General features: G+C 42.1%; 2 protein-coding genes across 2 annotated transcripts; one reads left to right on the top strand and one right to left on the bottom strand.

Moving 5' to 3' along the window:
- Positions 1-3,638: 3,638 nt before the first annotated feature.
- On the bottom strand, positions 3,639-26,718 carry LOC123756553 (homeobox protein engrailed-1-B). Its single transcript, XM_069331176.1, has 2 exons — positions 26,014-26,718; positions 3,639-6,021 (listed from the first exon to the last, which is right to left on the bottom strand). Exons 1-2 carry the CDS (start codon positions 26,558-26,560, stop codon positions 5,702-5,704), a joined length of 867 nt encoding a protein of 288 aa, XP_069187277.1. The 5' UTR covers positions 26,561-26,718; the 3' UTR covers positions 3,639-5,701.
- LOC138368337 (uncharacterized protein in mobD 3'region-like) lies at positions 4,272-4,970 on the top strand. Its single transcript, XM_069330864.1, has one exon. The coding sequence runs from the start codon at positions 4,272-4,274 to the stop codon at positions 4,968-4,970; it is 699 nt and encodes a 232-aa protein (XP_069186965.1).
- Positions 26,719-27,810: the final 1,092 nt, after the last annotated feature.

The following is a 27,810-nucleotide window of genomic DNA, read 5'->3' as shown; positions in this document are numbered from 1 at the left end:
TATCTTCAGTGTCACTTAGATTCAATAACCATTCACTTACAAGAGGAGTTCATTCCCATGATAATTCCCTCCCCCTCACCTTCCCTCTTTCTCTCCCTCTCATTTTCTCTCCTCTCACTTTCCCTTTACCTCTTCCTTCATCCTCTCCTCTCTCTCTCTTTCTTCCCCAGACTTCCCTTACTTCCCCAGACTTGCCCTAAAACCAAGACTGTCGAAGAGAGACGCTCAGAGATGGACGGTATGACCATCTTACACGGACCAAACATCTTACTTATATCAAAACACAATCGGAGTGTCCGGATAACCGAGACACCCAACTCACAGGATTGAGAAATAACCGAAGGGGGGGAAAAATTCTCAAGAGTTTTGATTCTTGCAAAAGTTGCAAAATATCGCCTCTTTTGAGAATGGAAAAATGGAGGTTTGGGGGCCTTTTGTTCCTTGCGGATGGGAGCTTAGAGTGGGGGGAGAAAATAACTTTCTATCTCTCTTGCTTTTTTTCGATTTTTTCATTGTGTTTTTTGTCTGTTTTCCGTCTGTCTGTTTCAGACTGTCTCTCTCTCTCTCCTTTCCCCCTTTTCCACACACTATAAGAAACCAGCGACGTTTTTGTGTCTTATGTCAATACCTTGTTATGTGGGAGGCGCCGTCCGTCACACCACAGTCAAATTAGCTGATTTTAAAACATGCAGATTCTCCCTGATTGACGGTACGTGAGGGGCGGTACACGACACATCTACGCTGTCAGCGGTACGCTATGTTCCTCTCCTTGACGGTACTGCATGTGTCTGTCCTTCTTCAACGGTACAAGGTACGGTACGTGGGGGCTGTGTTGACAAGACCACACACTAGAATGTGAAGGGACGACGACGTTTCGGTCCGTCCTGGATCATTCTCAAGTCGATTCTCTTGAGACCACACAAGGGGGCTATGTTTATAATCCCTGACCAACGGGACTTGACTGGTGATTATAAGGTCTGCTTCAGCTACTGTGAGGCGAAGCGTCTTTGACTTAGTAAATGGGAAAAGTAATTGGCTTTCATGTTTTTTTATTCGTCAAATCATTTATTGATATAATTTTATTCGTTTAAAAAATAGGTTTACGTTCTGTATCTCCCTATTTCTTTCTCTCGTTCTCTAAGTAGAACGACGGTCTCGCTTCATGCAGGTCGGCGTTACCAAAACCACGAAAAAAGGGGTTCGCATTTTGGCCTTTGTAGCTCGTTAGCGAGACGAAGCCAGAGACAGTGGTGGTTGGGTGATCGTGTGAGGGGGCCTCATATTACGTGATTTGTCAGGGAACACGTTTCAATCCCCCTAACCAAACTTCTCGGGTAATTACTAAGTCAAACTGCACGTCAGTGCTTAGTGCACATAGAGAAAAAAGTACTATCCAATGGGAACAATATCCAAAGCAAATATTCTCTCTCTCTCTCTGTCTCTCTCTCTCTCTCTCTCTCTCTCTCTCTCTCTCTCTCTCTCTCTCTCTCTCTCTCTCTCTCTCTCTCTCTCTCTCTCTCTCTCTTAGAATGTCTGTTTGTCTGAGGCTGGAGGCCAGACCATTCAGACTAATCTCAGTCAACTTTTACAGTAGTTAGCATACATTAAAAGAGTGCCACTTAACATTATTCCGAAGCAACCCCCCCTCGATGAATCTTGCAATACGACAGACACAAAGAGACAGAGAGACAGACACAGAAAAAAGAGAGACATGTAGAAACAGAATACAGTGCGGAGCAGTTGTCTCAGTAGTTGTTGGGTCCTTCCCTGTCTGTTACGCTGAGTCGTTCCCTGTTACGCTGAATCGTTCCCTGTTTGTAATGCTGAGTCGTTTCCTGTCTGTCACGCTGAGTCGTTCCCTGTTACGCTGAGTCGTTCCCTGTTACGCTGAGTCGTTCCCTGTTACGCTGAGTCGTTCCCTGTTACGCTGAGTCGTTCCCTGTCTGTTACGCTGAGTCGCTCCCTGTCTGTTACGCTGAATCGTTCCCTGTCTGTTACGCCGAGTCGTTCCCTGTCTGTTACGCTGAGTCGTTCCCTGTCTGTTACGCTGAATCGTTCCCTGTCTGTTACGCTGAATCGTTCCCTGTCTGTTACGCTGAATCGTTCCCTGTCTGTTACGCTGAGTCGTTCCCTGTCTGTTACGCTGAGTCGCTCCCTGTCTGTTACGCTGAGTCGTTCCCTGTCTGTAACGCTAAGTCGTTCCTGTGTTTTGAATCTTCCATGTCAATAAAGCCTGCCGTGTACATTCTCAATTCATTGTATCTTTACCATTAAGAATATGCTTTATTGATACAGCTGATATATTAAAAGATCAAATTTTAAACTCCATTTCAGTTCATAGTTTTACTGACAAGAATTTCAAAAAGGGGCTTGATGCATTGGCTGAATGGTGACATACATCCAGGGTTCGAGCCTCGATGTCGATTCGGGTGTGAATGTGATTTCGTTTGTTGAATAGTTTCAGTCATTGGGGGTCCCGTTAGCATATTTTTGGGTGTCCCAGGAGAAGATTATCAGGGGAATGCGTCAAGCCATTACGACTATATAGCACTTGGAAGGGGCAGGATAAGGATTTGGGATTGGACGGTGGGGGGAAGGGGGGAAGGAATGGTACCCAACCACTTGTGAACGGTTGGGGATTGATTGAAGCTAGGCCAAAAGTCCCACACGCTCCTGGGACAAGCGTGTGGGACTTTTTCAGCTGTCACATGCATGTAACTCATCAATCAAGTCTCAATACTGACACTTCGTCTTTCAGTCATACGAGCTGCTAACCATGACTCACAGCCTTGTAACTTTTAATTTAATGCTCATAATTATTTGCAAATTGGTTCTGTGTTGGACTCAAGTCCTTATAACACCTGTGTTGGACTTAAGACCCCTGGAGTGTTATTAAGGCCACCACGATAGCTTGCTGACTGACCACTAAGTCACGTAGTGACTTAGTCACTTAAGTCACACTTAGTCACTTAAGTCACGCAGTGACTTAGTGACAGGAGAAATTTAGTTCAGTACTTTCTCTCAGTACTCAACAAACTCTTAGAGAAATGGGGCTACACTCCTCACCAGATATTGTTTCGTGACAGAACACGGAACAATGGGTGTAAATTGGATAAGTTTAGATTTATGAAAGACCTGGGTAAATACTGGTTCGGTAACAGGATTGTTGATTTGTGGAACCAATTACCGCGTAACGTAATGGAAGTAGGGCCCCCTTGATTGTTTCAAGCGAAGGGTTAGATATATATATGAATGAGATTGGGTGGATATAAATAGGAGCTGCCTCGAATGGGTCAATAGGCCTTCTGCAGTTATCTTCATTCTTATGTTCACATGTTCTTATATATCCTTGCAATAGTTTACACGAATATCATTTTAATTATACCTTGCAATTATAATAGAAGGTGTTGACCAGACCACACACTAGAAGTTGAAGGGACGGCGACGTTTCGGTCCGTCCTGGACCATTCTCAAGTCGATTGAGAATCGACTTGAGAATGGTCCAGGACGGACCGAAACGTCGTCGTCCCTTCAACTTCTAGTGTGTGGTCTGGTCAACATACTTCAGCCACGTTATTGTGACTCATCGCCTGCATATAATAGGAGGAATTTACATTAAAATAATAAAAAACTAGAGAGAAAAAAAAATGGTTTATTTTACAACACAGACATATAAATAATTTAAACTGGTATTTACAACATATAAACATCTGATAAATATACATTTTATACAAGTGACTTGATGCGAACATCGTATCCTGTATGCTGAACACCGCGTGAACGAGGTAAGTGTAGGGAACACGGAACACTATAGCACGTGAGCTCTATTACTGACGTAGTAAATTATAATCTAATTTGTACTCTTCAGAAGAAGTTCAGCTACGTGAAACAAAACTCAGTCCAATTTTAGCGATTGACGTTTCCTTTGCGCGCTGAAGGGCACACTAAAGTGGAATGAGAGACAGGTTGAGGCTCGTGGAATGAAACAGGCAGGACCCTATCCAGTGCGGGTGTTGGTTAGGGGCCCACCCGAGCCCATAGAGTGAAAAACACAGGGCCCTATCCGGTGGGATGGGAGGGAGAGGATGATGTGCAGGATAGGGCCCATCCGAGTCCATAGATTAAAAAAAGGACCCTATCCTGTGGTGGTGGAGGATAGGGCACAGTCTAGGACCCTATCCTCCGGGATGCTGTACAGAGACCAGCGGAAGGTCCTAGGGAATGGCTGAGAGGACTCCCTCTAACGGAAATAATGGAGTGTTGGTGTTGGAATGGCGAGTCTTCATAGTGGGAATGTGAATAGTGATGCTTACAATGACTCTACCCAGGCGGGGATGATGAATGATGACTCCACCCAGGCGGGGATGATGAATGATGACTCCACCCAGGCGGGGATAGTGAATGATGACTCCACCCAGGCGGGGATGATGAATGATGACTCCACCCAGGCGGGGATAGTGAATAATGACTCCACCCAGGCGGGGATAGTGAATAATGACTCCACCCAGGCGGGGATAGTGAATGATGACTCCACCCAGGCGGGGATAGTGAATGATGACTCCACCCAGGCGGGGATAGTGAATGATGACTCCACCCAGGCGGGGATGATGAATGATGACTCCACCCAGGCGGGGATAGTGAATAATGACTCCACCCAGGCGGGGATAGTGAATAATGACTCCACCCAGGCGGGGATAGTGAATGATGACTCCACCCAGGCGGGGATGATGAATGATGACTCCACCCAGGCGGGGATGATGAATGATGACTCCACCCAGGCGGGGATAGTGAATGATGACTCCTCCCAGGCGGGGATAGTGAATGATGACTCCACCCAGGCGGGGATGATGAACAATAACCACCCAGATCGGGACAATGAACAATCAAACACTTTCTTATACGCCAAAGCAAGTGTTGAGATAAAAATATTTTTCATATATATATTTAAGTATTTTTCCCCGCTCCTTTAAACAAAAAGAGTAGTGGAAAGACCCCGAAGAGACGTTTTCTTTTCTCTAAAAGAATAAAAATTCCCAAAATAAGATTGAAGAATGATGCTTATACGGATCGTTTGTAAACAGTACAAGATGAACCTTTCAGAGGCTTTGGGGGATGTCTGAACCCTAGTTAGGAGCGTGAAGAGACGAGGCGATCCACAGTACGAGGGTTGTTAGGGCCGTCCGCGAGAACCCTTATATGTTACACGTCCCGCGAGAACCCTTATATGTTACACGTCCCGCGAGAACCCTTATATGATACATGTCGCGTCTGGGGTCTGCGGCGCCCACAACTTCTCGCGACGCCACTTGCGTGGGTATTGGGGTAGTCTAGGAGGCCATTGTGAAGCTCTGAAGGCTTCGCTGGGGGAATAGGTGCGGGTGCCACGGCCTTTTCGCGCCTTCGTGTGTCCTCGTGGCTTTGTGTGTCCTCGCGGCGTCACGACACACTGCTATTCAGTACACACAAAGAGACCCCCGACACCGGTGAGCGCCGCGCGGGGCTCCGGAACACTCTTGATCTCTTGCGATATCTCGATGTGTCATCTTTTATCCAACTAATCGCTTGTGCCCTGACGAAAGACCGCGTGCGGGGCCGACCGCAGCTACGCGGACATCCCAGGACGCTGCCATCCAGCAGCACAGCAGCAGCAGCAGCAGGAGCTCAGGATTTCAACCTCATTTGCATGTTGCATATCGCGTCCCTAGCAGAGGTAGGGATCATCTTCCTCTACAGGTACAGTGGAGTGATTGTACAGTCCCTGAGCCATCAGATGGACGGCAAGGCCCGTCTTCTGTCCACTCGCCTTCTTGATCTTGGCGCGCTTGTTCTGAAACCAAATTTTAATCTGGGATTCGTTGAGACCTAGCTCCCGGGCCAGGTCCTGTCGCCGCTTCTCCGTCAGGTATTTGTTGTCCTCGAACTCCTTCTTCAGCTTGGCCAGCTGCTCCGAAGTAAAGGCAGTTCGGGGGCGCTTCTCTTCAGGATTGCGGTCGCGGCGTTTGATCCGTCTGGAGCGGGGACCTGTGGAGGGAGAGAGAGACGTTAGTCGGGGAACGCTTCAAGCAGCTCACAGTAAATTGAGTTTAAGGTTACTACTATTATTTTACTCTAATGTAATATAGTAATCTGTTATGTAGGTGATAATTATTACACAGCTGATAATAATTATATAGTGGTACAAATAATTATTTATATCGCGTTAATGTCTTTGTGCAAAGTTATGAAGATAATAATTTTATAGGAAATAATAATGATAATATTTATATAGTAATATAATATTTATATTGGTAATAATAATAAAATTATATATATATATATATATATATATATATATATATATATATATATATATATATATATATAAAGATTTATAACGCTATTTTAATTTCCTTCTATATCAAAGTTCTTATAAATCCAGAAGTTGGAGTAGGAAAAGAAGGCAGATAGAACGAGTGATGCGCGGTTCATTAATGAGTACTTTACTGTACCTCTCTTTAGTCCTAGTTACAGTAACACAACTTCAAGGTGATAGTGTTACAGTGATGGAACAACGGAGACACATTCGCATCGGATCGAATCCCGTCTGATCAGTAGTCACTCAACTTACACCGCATCAAACACTCCTTTTAACGCCTGAATCTTTTCACGGTTTGTGACTAGTGTGTGTCAGATCAGCGGCTGAAGAAGATAATACAAAGAAAAAAAAATGGTCTAAAGCGGATCGAATCCCACTTGATGACCCGTCAGACACCATTGGCATCATTTGGGTTCAGTCTAATCCAGGAGGAAGTGGACGTGGCTGTCTGCTGTGTATTGACAGCCACTGACCACCAACCACACACACACACACACACGCGTTGTCAACAGCTCAGATGAAACACAAAAAAACGAAGACTGTCAGCTCTAGGCACGTCAGCTCTGGGCACGTCAGCTCTGGGCACGTCAGCTGCGGGCATACTTTGCCACTCATCCCGGTATTAATATTCCTCGTACGCTCCACTATCAATAACGTATTTCAATCGTCCGGACAGCGGTTTTGAGGTCTGTTGCCGTGATGGCCGACAGGGATGTGCAGGGATTATTGTATGTGTGTTGTCTTTGTGGGAGACTCGCTACGAGGACGTGGGTGCCGGGTCTCTAATTGTCTTTAAACTGCTTTGGTTTTATGATGTGGGGAGGGTGGGGGCCCCTGGCTGTGTTGTGGTGAGGGTGGGGGCCCCTGGCTGTGTTGTGGTGAGGGTGGGGGCCCCTGGCTGTGTTGTGGTGAGGGTGGGGGCCCCTGGCTGTGTTGTGGTGAGGGTGGGGGCCCCTGGCTGTGTTGTGGTGAGGGTGGGGGCCCCTGGCTGTGTTGTGGTGAGGGTGGGGGCCCCTGGCTGTGTTGTGGTGTGGGTGGTGGCTTGGCTGTGTTGTGGTGTGGGTGGTGGCTTGGCTGTGTTGTGGTGAGGGTGGGGGCCCCTGGCTGTGTTATAGTGAGGGTGGGGGCCCCTGGCTGTGTTGTGGTGAGGGTGGGGGCCCCTGGCTGTGTTGTGGTGAGGGTGGGGGCCCCTGGCTGTGTTGTGGTGAGGGTGGGGGCCCCTGGCTGTGTTTTAGTGAGGGTGGAGGCCGGGTTCCAAGAAACACACAAGACATCAGACAATAGAAAGATTCCTCGTGACCCAGGCAGCAACTGACCAATCTCATTCAACGTTAATCAGTTATCATAATTAGTACCAAGAATCCCTTAATAACCCCCAGCCATACGCAAGCATCTTGACGCACCCGTCTACCGTCCTGCGTCTGCCAAACTGCGCATAACGTTCTTCAAGTGCATTTATTTACATTTTTTCTCCACTCTTTCCGCCTCTGTCTCTCTCTCACTCTCATTTTCCCGCTCGTATGAGGTAGCACCAGATCATCACTGGACAATTTATTCCACCTCACGCTATACATGGTGGAGAGGGGGCTCTTACCCCCCCCCCCCACCTCACACTCGTGGGGGGGGGGGGGGACCTCGAGGAACAGGACCCCACCTCCTCCTCCTCCTTAGCAAAGAGGGGCTCTCTCCACCTCCCCCGTCCGCCCCAGCGGCTCAGATGGGATGAGCAAATTATAGCAAGCAGGATCTGGGACCATTACCGGGGCTGGAGGCGCTTATCACGCCGGCCCAGCACCGGGCTAAAAATGAGTTCCTCCCTGATAACGCTCCGCAGCGGAGTATCAGGCTCCGTTCCTCTCTTGATTTATGGCGCCCGTGACGCCACGCGGGGACATTTTTACATTCGGGGGGCGCTAATAAAATTGCCTCTCTACCCCACCTCCTCCTCTCCCCCTTTCTCACCCCCACTCACACACCCCTCTCTTTCTCTCTCCTCTCCCCCCCCCCCCTCACTATTACCTCATTCCGTCTCCCCTCCCCAGCCCTCATATCTCCCTCTCACCCTTTTCTTACCTTAAGTGTCCCTTCTCCACTTGCGTCTAGACAAGAAAACGGAATGTGTGCAAGGTCCTATAACGGTGAACATATATATATATATATATATATATATATATATATATATATATATATATATATATATATATATATATATATATATATATTGTGTATGTATATTTAGCTTGATTTTCAGAATTGGATAAAACAGCAAATTGTCTATAAGAAAAAATAAGAAAATATTTTTTTCCCGGTTGACCATGACGTTGTATAATTTTCTAAGTGATTTTAATGAAAATACTAAATAACTCTCACACTTGTATGGCTCTTCATATACAAGCGTTTAAGGGACGTGACTGAATAGGCCATATTTTGAACGGTGGGCCAGCTTTGCGTAGACCTACGGTACCTAGTAATGTGTTGTAGGCCTATTTTGATAAAAATCCAGTCTTCTGAAGACCAGTTGTTAATAGAAAGGTTCAGTAGGTCTAGTGTAACTAGAAAGATAATGTTTAGAAGGCCGATATTAATAAGGAATTAATTCTTTGTTGGGCTCTTGTAACTGGTAAGCAATATTTTTACGCCTATTGTAACTGAAAAGGAAATGTTTCGTGTGGTGACACAAAATATTATTTGTGTCATTATTGGATAGACAATGTTTAGGATCGTGGCTGGAAAAAGAATGTTTAGGATCGTGGCTGGAAAAACAATGTTTAGGATCGTGGCTGGAAAAAGAATGTTTAGGATCGTGGCTGGAAAAAGAATGTTTAGGATCGTGGCTGGAAAAAGAATGTTTAGGATCGTGGCTGGAAAAAGAATGTTTAGGATCGTGGCTGGAAAAAGAATGTTTAGGATCGTTGCTGGAAAAAGAATGTTTAGGATTGTGGCTGGAAAAAGAATGTTTAGGATCGTGGCTGGAAAAAGAATGTTTAGGATCGTGGCTGGAAAAAGAATGTTTAGGATCGTGGCTGGAAAAAGAATGTTTAGGATTGTGGCTGGAAAAAGAATGTTTAGGATCGTAGCTGGAAAAAGAATGTTTAGGATTGTAGCTGGAAAAAGAATGTTTAGGATCGTGGCTGGAAAAAGAATGTTTAGGATCGTGGCTGGAAAAAGAATGTTTAGGATCGTGGCTGGAAAAAGAATGTTTAGGATCGTGGCTGGAAAAAGAATGTTTAGGATCGTGGCTGGAAAAAGAATATTTAGGATCGTGGCTGGAAAAAGAATGTTTAGGATCGTAGCTGGAAAAAGAATGTTTAGGATCGTGGCTGGAAAAAGAATGTTTAGGATCGTGGCTGGAAAAAGAATGTTTAGGATCGTGGCTGGAAAAAGAATGTTTAGGATCGTGGCTGGAAAAAGAATGTTTAAGATTGTGGCTGGAAAAAGAAAACTGACTATCGTGGCCAATAGATCATTAAACATTGTCTAGATTTAGTCATGTGAATGTTTTCTTGTTTTCCTTCTCTTGCATTATCATTATTCTTCTCTTAACCTTTTTTTTTCCTTTCTCTGTCTCTTCCTCTTATTCTGTTTTCATTCCTGTTTCTCCTCACGTCTAACTAAACCACGGTGTCTCTGCGCTCTCTCTCTCTCTCTCTCTCTCTCTCTCTCTCTCTCTCTCTCTCTCTCTCTCTCTCTCTCTCTCTCTCTCTCTCTCTCTCTCTCTCTCTCTCTCTCAAGAAAGAAAGAAAGAAAGAAAGAAAGAAAGAAAGAAAGAAAGAAAGAAAGAAAGAAAGAAAGAAAGAAAGAAAGAACACGACACTCACCATCACTAGACATGCATTCAAAGACTTAATGAAAACCTAAACTCTCCAGACGCTATGCAAATGCTAAGCAACGGCAAGAATTTCATTAAACCATTACTACACTGGTGAGAAAGGGAAGCGAGGGGGAACTGGAGAGAAGAAAAAGGGGGAGAAGGAAGGGGGAAAGTAGAGGAGGGGTGGAACGGGGAACTACAGAGGAGCAGAAGGAACCAGGGACAATTGTGGAGGAGAGATAGAGGGCGACTTGGGATAGGTGAGGAATCAAATAGGAGAAGTAATGAGAGGAACGAAGATGGGAAATGAAAAGGAGGAAAATTATGTAGTAAGGAAATAGGAATAGCTCAAAGAAGAGAAAGATCATGGCTAGGCAGCGAGAGAGGGAGAAACAGAGAGAAAGAGAGAGAGAAAGAGAGAGAGAAAGAGAGAGAGAGAGAGAGAGAGAGAGAGAGAGAGAGAGAGAGAGAGAGAGAGAGAAGAAGGGATCCCCAGTTCATTTATCACGATAATCCCTGAGTTTGTTGGTCAGCTGACTGCCATAGTCAGCCAATAGAAGGCAGTCAGGCCGTAAATCCTTTAGTACACACTAATAGTAATCCGTCTGGTGGTAAATGTTCACCCAGACGAGAGAGAGAGAGAGAGAGAGAGAGAGAGAGAGAGAGAATGTGAAATGATATTTGGTGAAAAATTATGATAATTATCTATAATTTAAAATTATGACAATTAAAAATTAATAATAATTGTAATGAATGTACTACTATTAATAATAATAATAATGACACTAATATATAAATAAAACAATAATTATATAAAAATTATGGTAATAATAATAAAATTCAGGACTCACTACAGAATGTAAACAACACCAACAGTAAAAAACAACAACAACTACAACAAATACAGCAAAAAATATTAACAAACCCAACAACAACAGGTTCAAATTAACAGTTGTGAAGCGTCAAAAGATTGTCACCTGCTTAGCTAAACGAACTAATGGGGTTCAGGTCCTGAGCCCCCCATTATGTGCCTCTGTAACCCCTTAACACCATCCCCCCACTGGATGGGTATGGGGTGCATAATATAGAAGCAGAACTCTACTGATGCATGGATAAAGACAGTTAACATTTTTCCCATCTATTATGGGAAATTTTATTTCCCATAATAGATTTTTCCCATAATAGATTTTATTTCCCATAATAGATTTTTCCCATAATAGATTATTTTATTCCTAGCTGGGGACCGCAGACATCAAATACAACAAATAAATTATCCAACAAATAAGGGGAACAGACAAACACACACACGCGAACACGACCTAAACACACTTTGAGTATTATATATATATATATAAAATCGGGGGGTAGTTATCGTGTCTGAGCCCAATCCGGTAATTATTGTGTCAGCTTGGTGAATGAAACAACTAAACAAATTTTTGTTTTTTGTTCCCTTGACCTGTTTCTTCTCTTCCACTTCCATCTCTCTCCTTCTTTTCCTCCCTCTTTCCTTCCCCTCTTTTACTCTCATTCCCCAATTATTTTTCCCCTACTCTGATTCTCACCTTGTTGGCAGTGACTTACTCCCTATTTTCAGGGCGTGTCCAACCCCCCTTCCTTCCTTTCTTCCCCTGATCGCTCTGCTCCCCCCCCCCCCCCACCCTAAACAGGGGCTTGACCTGACCTGACTCCAAGCGTGTGGAGGTCATTTGTCAGTCTAAACCGCTTCACAGACGCCCCAGTCAATTATCAGATCCTCATAGCCCCTGCAAGAATTAATTCCCTGGGGTTGAAAAGTTTTCTAGCGAGAGGAGAAGGAATAGGGAGATAGGGATTGAAGGGGGAAGGGGTGGCTTGATGGGAGGAAGAAGGGAAACACGGATTGAATAGAGCAAAGTTGGGATTGATGGAGAGACGGGAATTGGAGGGGTGAGGGAAGTATTGGTGGGGTGAAACAAAGATTGATTGGTAGCCAGAGATTGATTGGTAGGCAGAGATTGATGGGTAAGTATGGGTTAGTGGGGAAGGAATGATATTGCTGGAGGAAGCAGCGTTCCACAGAGGAGCCAAGCATCATCGACAGAGAGAGAGGCTGCGGAGTGTGATGGAGACAAGAAAGTGAGATGAGAGAGAGATGAGAGAGAGATAGAGATGAGAGAAGCAGCAAGAGACACGACAGAGCAACGACCACGACAATCGTAATAATACTGATGATTGTACGACACGAAATATCTGCTCTCACGATCACAATCGCGTCCAGAGCAACAATCATACCACTTTCACATTCTTGTAAACACGTACCATTTCCTCTATTAACAATACAAAGACATTTAGCCAGCAAAACTCATTTGAGATTGTTTTATAGAAAACTTAAGTTTTCACGAAGGCCGGATTGAGTGGCGGGTTCCCTGGAAACACAAACCGTAACTGTCTCTATTTTCCGCTTGTTACAACTTGTAATAAAGTTGTTACAACTTGGCTTAACGTGTTTATGACGTATTAGAACGTTGTTACAACTTGTTATATTGGTTGTTATAACTGGTTAGGAGGTGTTGAAAGTTGTTCGAACGTTGTACCAACGTCGTAGTTTCGGTGTGTATTTGGCGGGTTATGACATCTGAAACAGTTCAGGAAATTCTTTGGGTTTCGATGCGTCAGCGCAGTAGGTGGTGTGGTGATCGGATGGGCAGGGCGATCAGGGTGCCACTCAGTGCCAATATCAAATATATTCGTACAATCAGTGGTGGAGCAGCGTGTACTCACCAGGGGGTTGAGCTGGGGCTCTTTGGTCCCGCTTCTCAACTGTCAATTTTTCTGGGACTCTCCCAGAAAAAGTGTCATTCCTATCTTGAGGTTATCTTGAGATGATTTCGGGGCTTTTTAGTGTCCCCGCGGCCCGGTCCTCGACCAGGCCTCCACCCCCAGGAAGCAGCCCGTGACAGCTGACTAACACCAAGATACCTATTTAACTGCTAGGTAACAGGGGCATAGGGTGAAAGAAACTCTGCCCATTGTTTCTCGCCGGCGCCTGGGATCGAACCCAGGACCACAGGATCACAAGTCCAGCGTGCTGTCCGCTCGGCCGACCGGCTCCCTTTAAACCCATTAAACAATGATAGTTGATAAAACTACTTTCATGAAAAAGTCCAGTACTGACATAAGTGAATACAAGCAAGGGAAAAAATTCAAGCATTGACAAAAGAAGCAGTGCACAGCAACCACAGCACAGAGTGCATAACAGACCTTGTATGGATTTCTGAACCTATTGGGCTTTATCATAACTACATTTGAAACTGTGTAGGGAGTCAGCCTCCACCACATCACTACCTAATGCATTCCCTTTGTTATACTACTCTGACACTAAAACAAGTGCTTTCTAATATCTCTAAGGCTCCTTTAGGTTTGCACTAGCGACATGTCCGCTACGGCGTGGTAAATAAATTGTCTTTATCTGCCTTACAAATTTCTCGGAGAATCTTGTATGAGGTGATCATGTCTCTCCTAACTCTTCTGTCTTCCAGAGACGTGAGGCTTAGTTCTCGTAGTCTCTCCTCGTATCTCATACCCATGTGTGTGTGTGTGTGTGTGTGTGTGTGTGTGTGTGTGTGTGTGTGTGTGTGTGTGTGTGTGTGTGTGTGCGTGTGCGCGCGCGCGCTTATTGCAGGAGGTTGGTATAATGTTGAACACACAATAACAATAATTACAAATGGAGATTATACTTGATACATATAATTGCAATCAACACAAGAAATATATATATATATATATATATATATATATATATATATATATATATATATATATATATATATATATATAATTACACTCTGGAAATCGCTGAATAAACTGTTCCACTGTGAATTAAATATTACTGCCAGCGATTCCCATTATGTATGACAAATATAATCCGGATATCTAAATAATTGTAACATCTATAATCCTATACGATAACGCAAGCTAATACTAACATAGTAAAGACACACTATGATTACTATATATGTTATCACTGTGTGCTCAGGAGACTGCTATAATTTTCACCCGAAGACATTTAGTATATACTTTCAGACCAAGATAATCACAACTAATTGCCTACACCAGTTGGATTAATTGGGCATTACAGCCGTTTGGTAGTTAGCGCATGATTGCGGCATTTATTTGTTTGTGTTTTTGTGAAAGATGAGTACGGAAGGTGTCGGGTTTTGGGCTGGTGATATATGTATATATATATATATATATATATATATATATATATATATATATATATATATATATATATATATATATATATATATATATATATATATATATATATATATATATATATATTTGAACCACCACTAACACCACTATTATCTTCCTCAGAACCCCTAATAACTGACCTACTAGCTAGACTTCTACCACCAGTTACCACCACTACAAAGCCTTAACTTTTAAGGCACTAAAGCTATCACTATGAGGAAATATAAGTGTGATTTAGGCTGCTGTATATAACTACTTAGTCCAATTCGTTATTGTAATGATGTGTATAAGGTAGTTGCGAATAAAGCTGTTGAATCTGAGGCCACTTGAGCCAATTCCACTACACTAACGCCCCCAAGTTTCACCACTTCACCGTTCTTCACTAACGCTACCCACACACAATACCACCTTGAGGTTACCTTGAGGTGCTTCCGGGGCTTAGCGTCCCCGCGGCCCGGTCGTCGACCAGGCCTCCTGGTTGCCGGACTGATCAACCAGGCTGTTGGACGCGGCTGCTCGCACCCCAGCCCATAGTGTAAACCCAAAACCCCATAAGTACCTCCAAAACCCCGCACCACCACCCATCTCATTCCTCGGTAGCACCCCCATCCCCAACCCTTGCAAACTTAAACCCTAAAAAAGACAAATCATACCCTTCCCCTTACGAGCATGTACCAGCCTCACTCTCCACATCACATCTTAACACTGAATCCCCCCCTCTCACTCTCCCTCCCACTCTCCCTCCCACTCTCCCTCCCACTCTCCCTCTCACTCTCCCTCTTTATTACCCTCGAAAACATGTGCTTTATTGGGGACAAGGCTCATTTTGCTGCTCGGCCTGGCTTCGTACCGCTTAACTGCCGGTTTTAATCAAGGGGTCGAGGTTCGCTGGGGTGTTGAGACCTCCACAGCCTGCTGCTGCCCCCTCCCAACACTGTGCGGGAGAGGACAGGGAGAGCCATGGAAGAGGTGTGAGAGGGGTAAGGAATGAACGAGGTTGGTGTGAAAGGACAGGAAGAAGGAGAGCAAGGTAAGATAACAGGAGAGACACATTCAAGAATAAGGAAAGAAATTGGACTGAAGGATATGGTAATTGATAACAAGGAGAAAGGGGAGAGACAGACAAAAACTAGAAAGAAAACATCTGATAAACGGAAGAGTAACACAAAACAGTAACAAACAGACGATGATAAAAATGAAAAAAGGACATATAAAAGGTAAAGAAGGTACGTACAAGGAGAGAATAAAATCAGCGAAAATAGAGGAAGAGGAGGTGGATAAGAGAGAAGGAGGGATAGAACAAGACGACCTCCTGGATGAAAGGGGCTAGAGTGGACGACAAATGTAGGATAAAGCAGACAAAAGAAAGGGAGGAAGAGAAAGCAAACTAGGGAGAAATGAGAGACGACAGAAATATAGATGAGAAAGACAGCAGACGGAAAGGGAAAGCAGGTAGATGAAGAGAAAAGGTGAACCTTGTAGGGAAAAGGAAAGGAGAAAGTAGAACATTTAGGGGGAGAAAGTAAAGGAGGGAAGAAATAGCAGACGATGGGATAAAGAGCTGCGCAGAGAGCAGTCGGATAGAGCAGAACTCTGAAAGAGAGCAGACGATGAAACCCGCTTTAGCGGTGAGTATCCTAACACCTATAGACTCCGGGCGGGCCCAAGCATTTTCGCTTTTCTCTTTATAGTGCGCTTAATATCTCTCTCTCTCTCTCTCTCTCTCTCTCTCTCTCTCTCTCTCTCTCTCTCTCTCTCTCTCTCTCTCTCTCTCTACATACATATATACACTATATATATATATATATATATATATATATATATATATATATATATATATATATATATATATATATATATATGTGTGTGTGTGTGTGTGTGTGTGTGTGTGTGTGTGTGTGTGTGTGTGTGTATATCACGAAAATAAACACGTGATTAAAAATGTGACAGTGTCAGACCACGGAGGAAAAATGAAACAGGAATTTCCTTAAGTACTTTCGTATATTAATACATCTTCAGAAGGAGTGACAATGTCCGTGGTCTGACATTGTCATATATATATATATATATATATATATATATATATATATATATATATATATATATATATATATATATATATATATATATATATACATAATATATATTATATATATGTTAAAAATTATTGTTACTTTCACCCTTATTGTTAATTCTCCTTATGGGTTATTATTGCTGTTGTTATTATTAGTAAAATTATGTACTTATTATATAATATCATTATTTGCACTAATTATATGTTGTTAGCAAATATAATTATTGTTGTTATTTTAATTAGTTTAGATCTAGTTCTGACGTATATCTTGTTATATCGTCGTCAGTGATATATGTTAATATAACCGGCTTATATATGAAAGCGCCTGAGTAGACACATAGTCTCGTTCTATAAATAAAAATAGACTATTTCTTCATTAAATGCAATGATATAAATTACATTTACTTAAACTTTTGTCTACATTAAAAGATGGTCATTGTTTACAGCTTTCTACAATCACCAAAACATTAACCAGAGTTGATTAGGTGTCTGAAGATTGTTAGTGAATGTTAGCAGTGAATAGTTAGATTAGCGTGGCTTGTTAGCGTCTGAAGACGATGAAGTGATCATCATGTTATCAAATCATTGAGAATTACAAATTATCACCAAATAGAAGAGTTATCTGATGGCATTTTAGAACCGACCGAGAGGTGTTTTGAGTCACTGCCAATCAGCACTTTGAAATCACCAACGTTTACCCCCAATCAGCTTTCAGAAACGACCAATAATCACCCAATCAGCACTTCGAAGCCCCCAGCCATCTTATATCAACCAATCATCCCCCAAAGAGCCATTCAAAAGTACTCAAAAGCAAACCAATCACATCCCCGGAGGTCCCCACCCAACGTAAATCATCCAATCAGCACTCATCAGCAACGAGAAGGTAGCCAATCAGCGCCTTGCATGCAAACTCGGGATAAAACAGTGGCTAATTGCTGGACAAAACAAGAAAATCGCCTTCGCAGATAATAGCCAACTGTTCCGAACGCCAAACTGATCCGAACGCCAACTGGTCCGAACGCCAAATTGGCCGCCAACTTAGAGGTGATTTACCAGGGTCGATAACGACGCTGGTCGGGACGAGTAATTAGAAGCTATCTTGGGCTGATAATTAAATATATAAAGTCCATTTTTATTAATAATTTGACTAACGCGACGATGTGGCAGAGAACAGGCGGAAATGGGAGGGAACAATGAGAGAGAAGAATGGGAAAGAGGAAAGAAGGAAAGAAGGAAAGAGGGAAAGATGGAAAGAGTGTGAATAATAATAAACAACAAAGCAGACAATGGAAAAGATGATGAATGGGCAAGCGAAAGAGGAATAGGGGGGGGGGTAGGAAGAGATGGAATATAGGAAGAGCACGATGAAGAGAAATGGAGGGAAGGAGAGGGAGCAAGAAATGGGAGAAATGCAAAGAGAATTCGTAACTAGGAATGGGGAAGGGGGAAGGGAAGAAGAATGAAAGAGGGACCAGATAATGGGTAAGGAAAGGTAAAATGAGAAGAAATGGACAGGAGACATCAGAATTAAAGTACACGTGAACTAATTTCTGAATATATATATATATATATATATATATATATATATATATATATATATATATATATATATATATATATATATATATATATATATATATATATATGTGTGTGTGTGTATATCACGAAAATAAACACGTGATTAAGAATGTGACAATGTCAGACCACGGAGGAAAAATGAAACAGGAATTTCCTTAAGTACTTTCGTATATTAAATACATCTTCAGAAGGTGACCTTCTGAAGACCTTCAGAAGGTGACCTTCTTCACCTTCTGAAGATGTATTTAATATACGAAAGTACTTAAGGAAATTCCTGTTTCATTTTTCCTCCGTGGTCTGACATTGTCATATATATATATATATATATATATATATATATATATATATATATATATATATATATATATATATATATATATATATATATATATATATATATGTATATAAAGGCTCAAAATGAGCAATAAATGACAAGAACAATTACATACAGATACACTGTAGCCAAATTAGTACACAAGTAATTACGCACATACGCACTGAAGTCAGACATACACGAAGCAGCTACACACATATGCACTGTGATTAAATTAATACACAACCAATCCCGAACTTGCGCACTGTTGCATCATCAATGCGCAGTCAGCAATTCACATAAACGCGCATTTGCAAGATCAAAAATAATTACGCATTTATTCACGGTGCTAAGATCGCTTCTCAGATAATTAACCCACATGAGCACAGTGGCAAAATTAGTGCGCAAACAGTTGTATTGATCATATTCCATTAATAAAAGAAAAAAAAAATGTTTTCCAGAAAAGGTTTTTGTTGATATTTCAAATTATAATTATTTTGTGATTAGTTATTAATTATTTATTTGATCTATAATTGTTGTTTAATGTTATTATTTGTATTAAATGGTTATAAATAGTTTTGCTAAAGTTATTTTTATCTGTTTATTATTTAATCTTTATTTATATCATTAATGTTATATTTTTATTGCTTAATATTTTTAGAATTATTTAATATATTATTTATTTATTATTACTTAATATATATATTATTAATTAAAATTTTATTATATAATTATTATTATTTAGTGTTAATACTATTTGATATTTTATTATTTCTTATTATAATTTTTTTATCATATTATAATTATTATTTCTTATTATATTATAATTATTTTTTTATATTATAATTATTATTATATATATATTTCATTATTGTTATTAAAATAGATTTTATTATAATTTTTATTTGTTAATTTTTATTCTAAACTATTGTTAGCATTAATAATCAAATAAGGTTAATATAAATTCGGAAAAATAATTCATATCTGTATGAAAACATTAGTACTAAATTGTATTATTATTAATAATAATATATTTTTATTTTTTTTATTATTAATTGTATTAAGCAGGCGATGAGTCACAATAACGGGGCTGAAGTATGTTGACCAGACCACACACTAGAAGGTGAAGGGACGACGACGACGTTTCGGTCCGTCCTGGACCATTCTCAAGTCGATTGTGATCCAGGACGGACCGAAACGTCGTCGTCGTCCCTTCACCGTCTAGTGTGTGGTCTGGTCATAATTGTATTAATATTAGTATTTTTTATGTAGTAATTGGCAGGGAGACAGACAGACTCAAGTAACAGTAAAAGCTTAACCCCCTCTTTCGTTTTTCTCCCAATTTCCGTTGTCAAACAAATCAAGTCGAGTTATTATGCGCGCGTGAAGCCAAACTCGACCCGTCAAACAGACACAGGTAAACTGTACAGTCTTGCAATAAGAGTCAGGGAATTAACCTGAGCGTGGAGGGGAAAAAAGAAACAATCACTGAAACAATTAAGGGAATGGTGTGTGTGTGAGAGATTGTTTCACGGGGGATTGTTTGTATTTTATTGTGTGAAGTAAATGATTGTATTGGTCAGTTCTGAATATTTTTTCGAGTCGAGAATGGCGCATGATGAGTAGTCGGAGCAACAGACTATCACTAGACTACTATAGTCCCGTTAGACGCTTGACTATCAGCTCCTCCCTTAGACTACGGAACACGCTATACCAACTAGACTATTGGAACCAGATTCACGACGCATTTCCGTAAGCACTTACGAACGTGTACATCTTTCCTCAATCTTAACCGGCTTTGGTTACATTTATTAAACAGTTTACAAGCGTGAAAACTTGCCAATCAACTGTTGTTATTGTTATAAAAAGCCTCCTGGTGCTTCGGAGCTCATTAACTGTTTAATAATTGTAAACAAAGCCGCCAAAGAAGGAGAAAAGTTGTACAGGTTCGTAAGTGCTTGCGTAACTGCTTCGTGCATCTGGCCCTTGGTCCGGTGTCTGCGCCCAATAGCTTAAGTCAACCGGAATCGCCATTAAATTCGCGAAATAATAATAATAACTTGGATTGTTTTGTAGATTTATGGGCGAATTAATTAATTTAGTTGTCACAGTTATAAAAATTGTATTATTTTTTTTATTATTATTATTGTCATTGTAGTAATGTTCATGCGACGACATTATTATAATGATATCGTCATTATAGTTATTTCATTTATTATGATATACTACGGAAAATGATTCAGTAATTATATTATTGACAAAAATATAATGCTGGGCATATTACGCGTATAATTATTAATTGAATTATATAAATAAAATAAATTCATAAATGTGCGTGTGTGTGTGTGTGCGTGTGCTTGTGTGTGTGTGTGTGTGTGTGTGTGTGTGTGTGTGTGTGTGTGTGTGTGTGTGTGTGTGTGTGTGTGTGTGTGTGTGCTTGTGTGTGTGTGTGTGTGTGTGTGTGTGTGTGTGTGTGATTTGTATTTCCTATTTGTACTTGCAGGATCGAGCTGTTAGTTCTTGGGCCCCGCCTGTCTAAGGTTAGCTGACTCCCGACCATTTCTAGGTGAAGAGAAGCATCGTGTGAAAGAAAATCTGCCCATTTGTGTGTTGTGTGTGTTGTGACTGAGTCCTTCTTTGATACTATATCATCATTTGACCCGAGTAATTAAACTTTACTGAAGGTATTTAAGTAATAATGGTCGTGCTTCAGCTCTCTAAAGCAACCCATTGCCCCCCTTTGCTTCAGGGTTGTCCCTATTGCGCCCAACACCATCCTTCAGCGTCCTCCAACAGTCAAATGACTTCCTCATGCTCTTAATACAATGAATTTTTCACCACCGCCACGGAGGGGAAAAAAATAACAACGCGCCTGACTAATATCCCAATCTGCGCCTCCCCCTCAGACCTCTCACCCCTCACTCCTCACCCCTCACCCCTCACCCCGGCATATGCCTCTCCTACCCTCACCTCACTCCTACAACCACCGACTATATTGACCCTACCAAACCAAACTGCTACAGAAGAGGAAGGCAAGAAGAGGCTAAGCCACTTGGTTAATTAAAGTCGGAATTCTCGATGGGTTAACGTACGTATTTTACCCATAACAGCTTCCGAAGGTTGCCTCGGTGAAGCCCGATTGACTGCAGGACTGATAAAATCAAGAGGGGAAAGAAGGGGAAAGGAGAGAGGGGAGCCCCTGACGCCCTGGGGGGAAACAAGTGACAATCGCTCGTTCATTGTTGTCGAAGTAGTTAGCCTGTTACGGCATTCCATTGCCTAGAGGCTGTATTTGTTGAGATTTACACAAGCTGGAAGAGGAGAGAGAGAGAGGGAGAGAGGGAAAGAGGAGAGAGAGAAGGAGATAGAGGGGAAAGAGCAGAGAGAGGAGATAGAGGGAAAGAGAGGGAGAAGAAGATAGCAAGGAGGAAAGAGAAAGAGAGATTTGGAGAGAAGGAGAGAGAGGGAAAACGAGAAAGGGAGAGAGAGGTGCAGACACACACACACACACACACACACACACACACACACACACACACACACACACACACACACATAAACACAAAAACACACACACACAAACACACAACACACACACACACAAACACACAACACACAAGCACATAAACACACACACACACACACACACACACACACACACACATAAGCACACAAACACACACACACATAAAACACAGAACACAGAGACACACACACGACACATCAACGGTAACATTTCCAAAAGAGATTCTGTGCCACTCTGCGATCGGGGCCAGAGTCACTGGAGTGGAATTCGATGCCCTTGCAGGTTGACCAAGACCAGGAGAAGGTCCGTCTCGAGCCTTCCCATCCTCTGACCTCCTAAACCAACCCAACTCCCAAGACCTTCCTCATTCTTTTTTCCAAGATGTTTCTTTCCACACCTTTTTTGGTTCTGTCTATCTTCCCTCTCCCTTTCTTATTGTCTCTTCCCTCCCCCCTTCCCTTTTCCTCCCTTCCGTCTTTCTCTACCCTCTCCCCCATCTCAGTTTCGGGTCGGCATCCACCCGCGGGTCACCCACTCGAAAAGAAAATGTAATTGACTTGGACCGCCTCAAAGAATTTCAATGAAATCAGGATTCCTGTGTTATTTTGGAAGAATGCTGCGACTCTCTCTCTCTCTCTCTCTCTCTCTCTCTCTCTCTCTCTCTCTCTCTCTCTCTCTCTCTCTCTCTCTCTCTCTCTCTCTCTCTCTCTCTCTCTCTCTAGATTATAAAATGCATGACAAATTATTATACAACAGAAATTATATTATATATCGATAAATTACTGAAACATTCAAGTTTCTCCAGATCGCTACTGCGAGTTAGTAAGCTAGAACAAGTCTTTACAACAACTTAAAACAGTTCATAATCTAAGTTTTCAAGCTGCCTTTCCAGAGGTGTTGAGGAAAAGCTTTGTGTTCGCCATTTGCTCACCTTTGTTCATAAATAATAATATAACACTTATTTTATTGTAATCATTTTATTTTATTGTTTGAACAGTTATATATGAGTATGGTAACTGCATTGGGAAGACGTGTTTGTGTGTCATATATATATATATATATATATATATATATATATATATATATATATATATATATATATATATATATATATTATATATATATATATATATATATATATATATATATATATATATATATATATATATATTATATATATATATATATATATATATATATATATATATATATATATATATATATATAAAGGAAGCATGGAATGAATGTTTCTGATGAATGGGGATAGCTGAATGTTGTGGGTGGATGGTTGATGCTGGGTGGATGGGGGCGGGATATCTCGGTGGATGAGCGAGAGCGTGGCTGGATAATGGGATATTTAGGTGGATAGAGGAGATGATCCTTTGCAGGATTAATGAAATATGTGTGGATATGGCTCCTTGTGTGTGTGTGTGTATAGCAGGTTTGGAGGTGGGTATGTGTGTATAGCAGGCTTGGGGGAGGACGTGTGTGTGTATAGCAGGCTTGGAGGAGGGCGTGTGTGTGTGTTTAGCAGGCTTGGGGGAGGACGTGTGTGTATAACAGGCTTGGTGGAGGTAACAGGTAACCACTATGGAGTTACGTGGAACCTGCAGAATCAGCGCCAAGATTCACCGCAGACTTGACTCAAGGAAGGGAAGGCGTGGAGGTGAGCTGGAGTGGTGTGGAAAGACCAGATGGAAAGGGTTCCACCTCTCCCCCATCCCTTTCCCCCTTCCCCCCCTCCCCTCCCACCCCAACCAAAACGCCGGGTTAAATCAAGAGGAAAATTGACTTTCCACTCCAACTTATACCAAGGAATTAATTCTGGGAATGTGTTGGAGAAGGGGTGTTGGTGGGAAGGGAGGAATCACGTTCTTTGTGGGGTGGGAGGGGGTGTCGAACCCCAGCTACTGTGGGAAGGCAGCAACCTCGAACCCCTAAACAATAAACCCTCACGAAATCACCTAAATTAATCCATTTTTGTTTACCAGAGTTTGCAGTATCCTTCGTTAATGACTGTTTATAAGCGTAATTGTTAGTTTACATCTACCAGAACTGTCGTTAGCGAGCGGATATGGAGTCAAATATTAAGACTTTAATTAGTACTTTCGCGAAAGGTAAACTTGGCGAGAGAAGCAACAGCTCGAGTGAACAGCGGTACACTGTTATGTGATTATTATGACCATTGACCTGACCCAACGGTAGTGACCTTGTCGCGTGCTCCCAGAAACCTGACCTTTGACCTGACCGAACAGTCGCGAATTTGACCCAATTAAAAGTCTTTGTTTCATAGATTGACGCAAATGGTAACGTCCTTGAAAATATAATTAACCCGAATAAATAAATTAAAAATTTGATCAATAAAAAATGAATTCTAGATAATCTCTTTCAAATAATAATAATAATAATAAAATTACAAAAATAATTAATAATAATAATAATTAAATAATAACAGGAACACAAAACGAATATAAAAACAAAGATAAGAAGAAATAGTGAAAGTACAATTATTACTAATTATTACAAAAATATAAATAATATTAATAAAACTAATATTATCATATATTGAAATAATTAGTATAATTAAACTATAATAATAAAATATTATTGAATTATAATAATAATATTAATTATCTTAATAATATTATAATTATTATAACACAATAATATTAATTATAGTCATATATATACAAATAATAAAGAAGAAGAAAATAAACACTAATAATTACCAGTCAGATATTAATAACGAAATTATTGACAGCAATAAAATAATTACATGTCATAATTATTGATAGTAAACTGAGGGGTAAGGCCCTGGATAATGGGTAGCTTAGGGTAAGGCCCTGGATAATGGGTAGCTTAGGGTAAGGCCCTGGATAATGGGTAGCTTAGGGTAAGGCCCTGGATAATGGGGAGCTTAGGGTAAGGCCCTGGATAATGGGTAGCTTAGGGTAAGGCCCTGGATAATAGCCAGCTGAGGGTAAGGCCCTGGATAATAGCCAGCTGAGGGTAAGGCCCTGGATAATGGGGAGCTGAGGGTAAAGCCCTGGATAATGGGGAGCTGAGGGTAAGGCCCTGGATAATAGCCAGCTGAGGGTAAGGCCCTGGATAATAGCCAGCTGAGGGTAAGGCCCTGGATAATAGCCAGCTGAGGGTAAGGCCCTGGATAATGGGGAGCTTAGGGTAAGGCCCTGGATAACAGCCAGCTAAGGGTAAAGCCCAGGATAATGGAGAACCAACGCAGTCTTAAAAGGAAACGAGTAAAATAACGTTCACTAATACTTGCTGATTGACGCGGCTACCTCACCTCTACCTGCAATTAACGGAGGCTTTCATGACGGATATTTACACACACACACGCATAACACATATAAATACACATGCTTTAATTTATATATATATATATATGTAGGGTATAGGGTACTCTTACCCCTATGTTATTTATATATATAAATATCTAAATATTTTTGGGTTACTTATATGTCATGATATTATATTTGGTCTTGCCTCTTTCATATATAATTATCAGTTATATTAAATATTCATATGTATGTATAAAACTTTATGTAATATATATGTGTATTTTTGTTTTGTTTTGATATAATGGTTTTAGTGGAGTGTGTTAATTGGCTTCTCTCAGGACTACTTTTCACTCTGTGTAGACCCCTGCTATATGGGGGGGGGAAAGGGGAAGAGGGAGGGGGGCGTTTCTTCAATACCTGTAGCAGCAGGTTTGGAATAGCTAGTGTTAAGAATACCTGCAGGTGTTTATATAGGTGTGGTAGGCAGCGGTTGCTATACCTGTAAGGTGTTTCAAGGGGGAGAGTCAGAGCTATAGGGTTATTGGGTTGTTTTAAATAAAGGCTCGAATGGGGTAGTTTGTGTACTGTCGAGGGGGATTGGATGGGGGGAGTTAGTGTAAGGGCAGCGATGGAAGATCGGAATTGCTAGCCGACAGAGAAGCACTTGTATAGGCTTCCGGATATGGCTTGGATTAGGATAGGAAATTATGAGAAACATCTAGGCTAGTGTGTGACAATTTTTGAACACGTGGTTCTATCTATATGGATTGGCGGAGGTACAATAGAATTTTTTTTTAAGTTGTGAAGGAAAGACTCACCTGAAGAAGGCCGGTCGGAGTATCTGGTGCAATAGACCCACGCCGGCCAGTTATTGGAGTCTTCGGCGGGCACCTTTGGATTGGCCAGAGCCTCTGGATTATCAGGGTACTTGTTCCCGCCAGCTTTGTAATGGTGCGGCCGTGACCCCGGGGGCTTCTGGCTCAGGTCAACGGGTGCTTCGGGTGTCTTGGGCGGCGTCCGCAACATGAGCTCCGGCGTGCGGATGGTCGGCCGCTCCGGAAGGCGCGTGACGCCGAAATCCGGCCGAAGGATGTTTTCGATAGTGAACGGCAGCGGTCTGTGCCCCGGGGCTGTGGGCGGCGGGGAATGTGGCATTTTAGACTCGTGCGGAGGTCTCGGCGAGGGCGGGGGCGGACTACGGGCGTCGTGGGTGGAAGGGGGTGGGCTACGGGTGTCGTGTAAGGGCGGCGTGGGCGGCAACGCCGGGCTGACAGGGGCAGGGGCGCCCATGACTAAGGCTGGAGATATCAGTGGACTCGACGTGGCTATAGCTACTTGTTGCTGGCGCTCGAGCTCCAGGGCCATTACGCACTCGGGCACTACACTCTGCGTCGGTGATCTCCTGAAGGGGCTCCACAGTCCTGGGCGTCGTCCTGCGTCAGGAGACTCGCGTGTCAAACACGCAACACGTCCTTACTCTCGGTTCTGACAGCCCGCTGTCACTCGGACATCTTACTACCTCCTCCTTGGCTTATATACTGACTCCCGCCCCTCGTCCTCACCCCAGCTCACAAGCCCCGCCCTCCACCCGCTCAAACCCCGCCCACCGCCACCAAAGCCGCCATATGACTGACAGAAGCCCCGCCTGAGTCCCGCCCGCAACTCAACCAACCAATCAGCGGAATTCAGCCTGGCGAGGCCGCGCCCGCTTCCTCCCTTCTGATTGGCTGCAGCAGACGATGCGGCTCGGGGGCGCCGCTTCGGGAACCAGGTAATAGAGCTGTACCGCTGATTGAGTCCCGGGTTCATAATGAAACCTTGATACCGACAAATATCATGTGTTAATTCTCGCTGTCAACATCCTCCTCCACTCCCCCCCGCCACACGGCAATTATATTAAAATTTTTCCCTGCTGTGTCTCAGTGCCAGAGATGAAGAATACAAATGGCCGATTATCCTAAAGAAAACGAAAGTAGAATGTCATCAGAGACCCGTAGAGGGGGCTGCCTAGTAATTTGCACAAGACGTAATTAAAGTGAAGAAGTATGATGCAGGCTTCAGGGTGACGGTCATGAACACTTAATTACTTCATGACATGTAAAGGTAACACAGAAAGTAATCTATGACAGGAAATTGTTATATATATGTATAAATATATATATATATATATATATATATATATATATATATATATATATATATATATATATGTCGTACCTAATAGCCAGAACGCACTTCTCAGCCTAATATGCAAGGCCCGATTTGCCTAATAAGCCAAGTTTTCATGAATTAATGTTTTTTCGACAACCTAACCTACCTAACCTAACCTAACCTAACATTTTCGGCTACCTAACCTAACCTAACCTTTAAAGATAGGTTAGGTTAGGTTAGGTAGGGTTGGTTAGGTTCGGCCATATATCTACGTTAATTTTAACTCCAATAAAAAAAAATTTACCTCATATATAATGAAATGGGTAGCTTTATCATTTCATAAGAAAAAAATTTGAGAAAATATAATAATTCATGAAAACTTGGCTTATTAGGCAAATCGGGCCCTGCATAGTAGGCTGAGAAGTGCGTTCTGGCTATTAGGTACGACATATATATATATATAT

The sequence above is a fragment of the Procambarus clarkii genome, chromosome 25, assembly GCF_040958095.1.
Source record: "Procambarus clarkii isolate CNS0578487 chromosome 25, FALCON_Pclarkii_2.0, whole genome shotgun sequence".
Taxonomy (NCBI): domain Eukaryota; kingdom Metazoa; phylum Arthropoda; class Malacostraca; order Decapoda; family Cambaridae; genus Procambarus; species Procambarus clarkii.
The sequence above is the reverse complement of the archived record's forward strand: the minus strand, read 5'-3'. Positions and strand labels throughout refer to the sequence as shown.

What these genes read in the sequence shown, in the direction of transcription:
- LOC123756553 (XM_069331176.1), bottom strand. Translation starts at nt 26,560, where the DNA reads ATGGCCCTGGAGCTCGAGCGCCAGCAACAAGTAGCTATAGCCACGTCG. An exon ending in CTCCGACCGGCCTTCTTCAG is followed by an intron (nt 6,022 to 26,013) that starts GTGAGTCTTTCC and finishes CTCCCTCCACAG; the next exon opens with GTCCCCGCTCCAGACGGATC.
- LOC138368337 (XM_069330864.1), top strand. Translation starts at nt 4,272, where the DNA reads ATGGCGAGTCTTCATAGTGGGAATGTGAATAGTGATGCTTACAATGAC.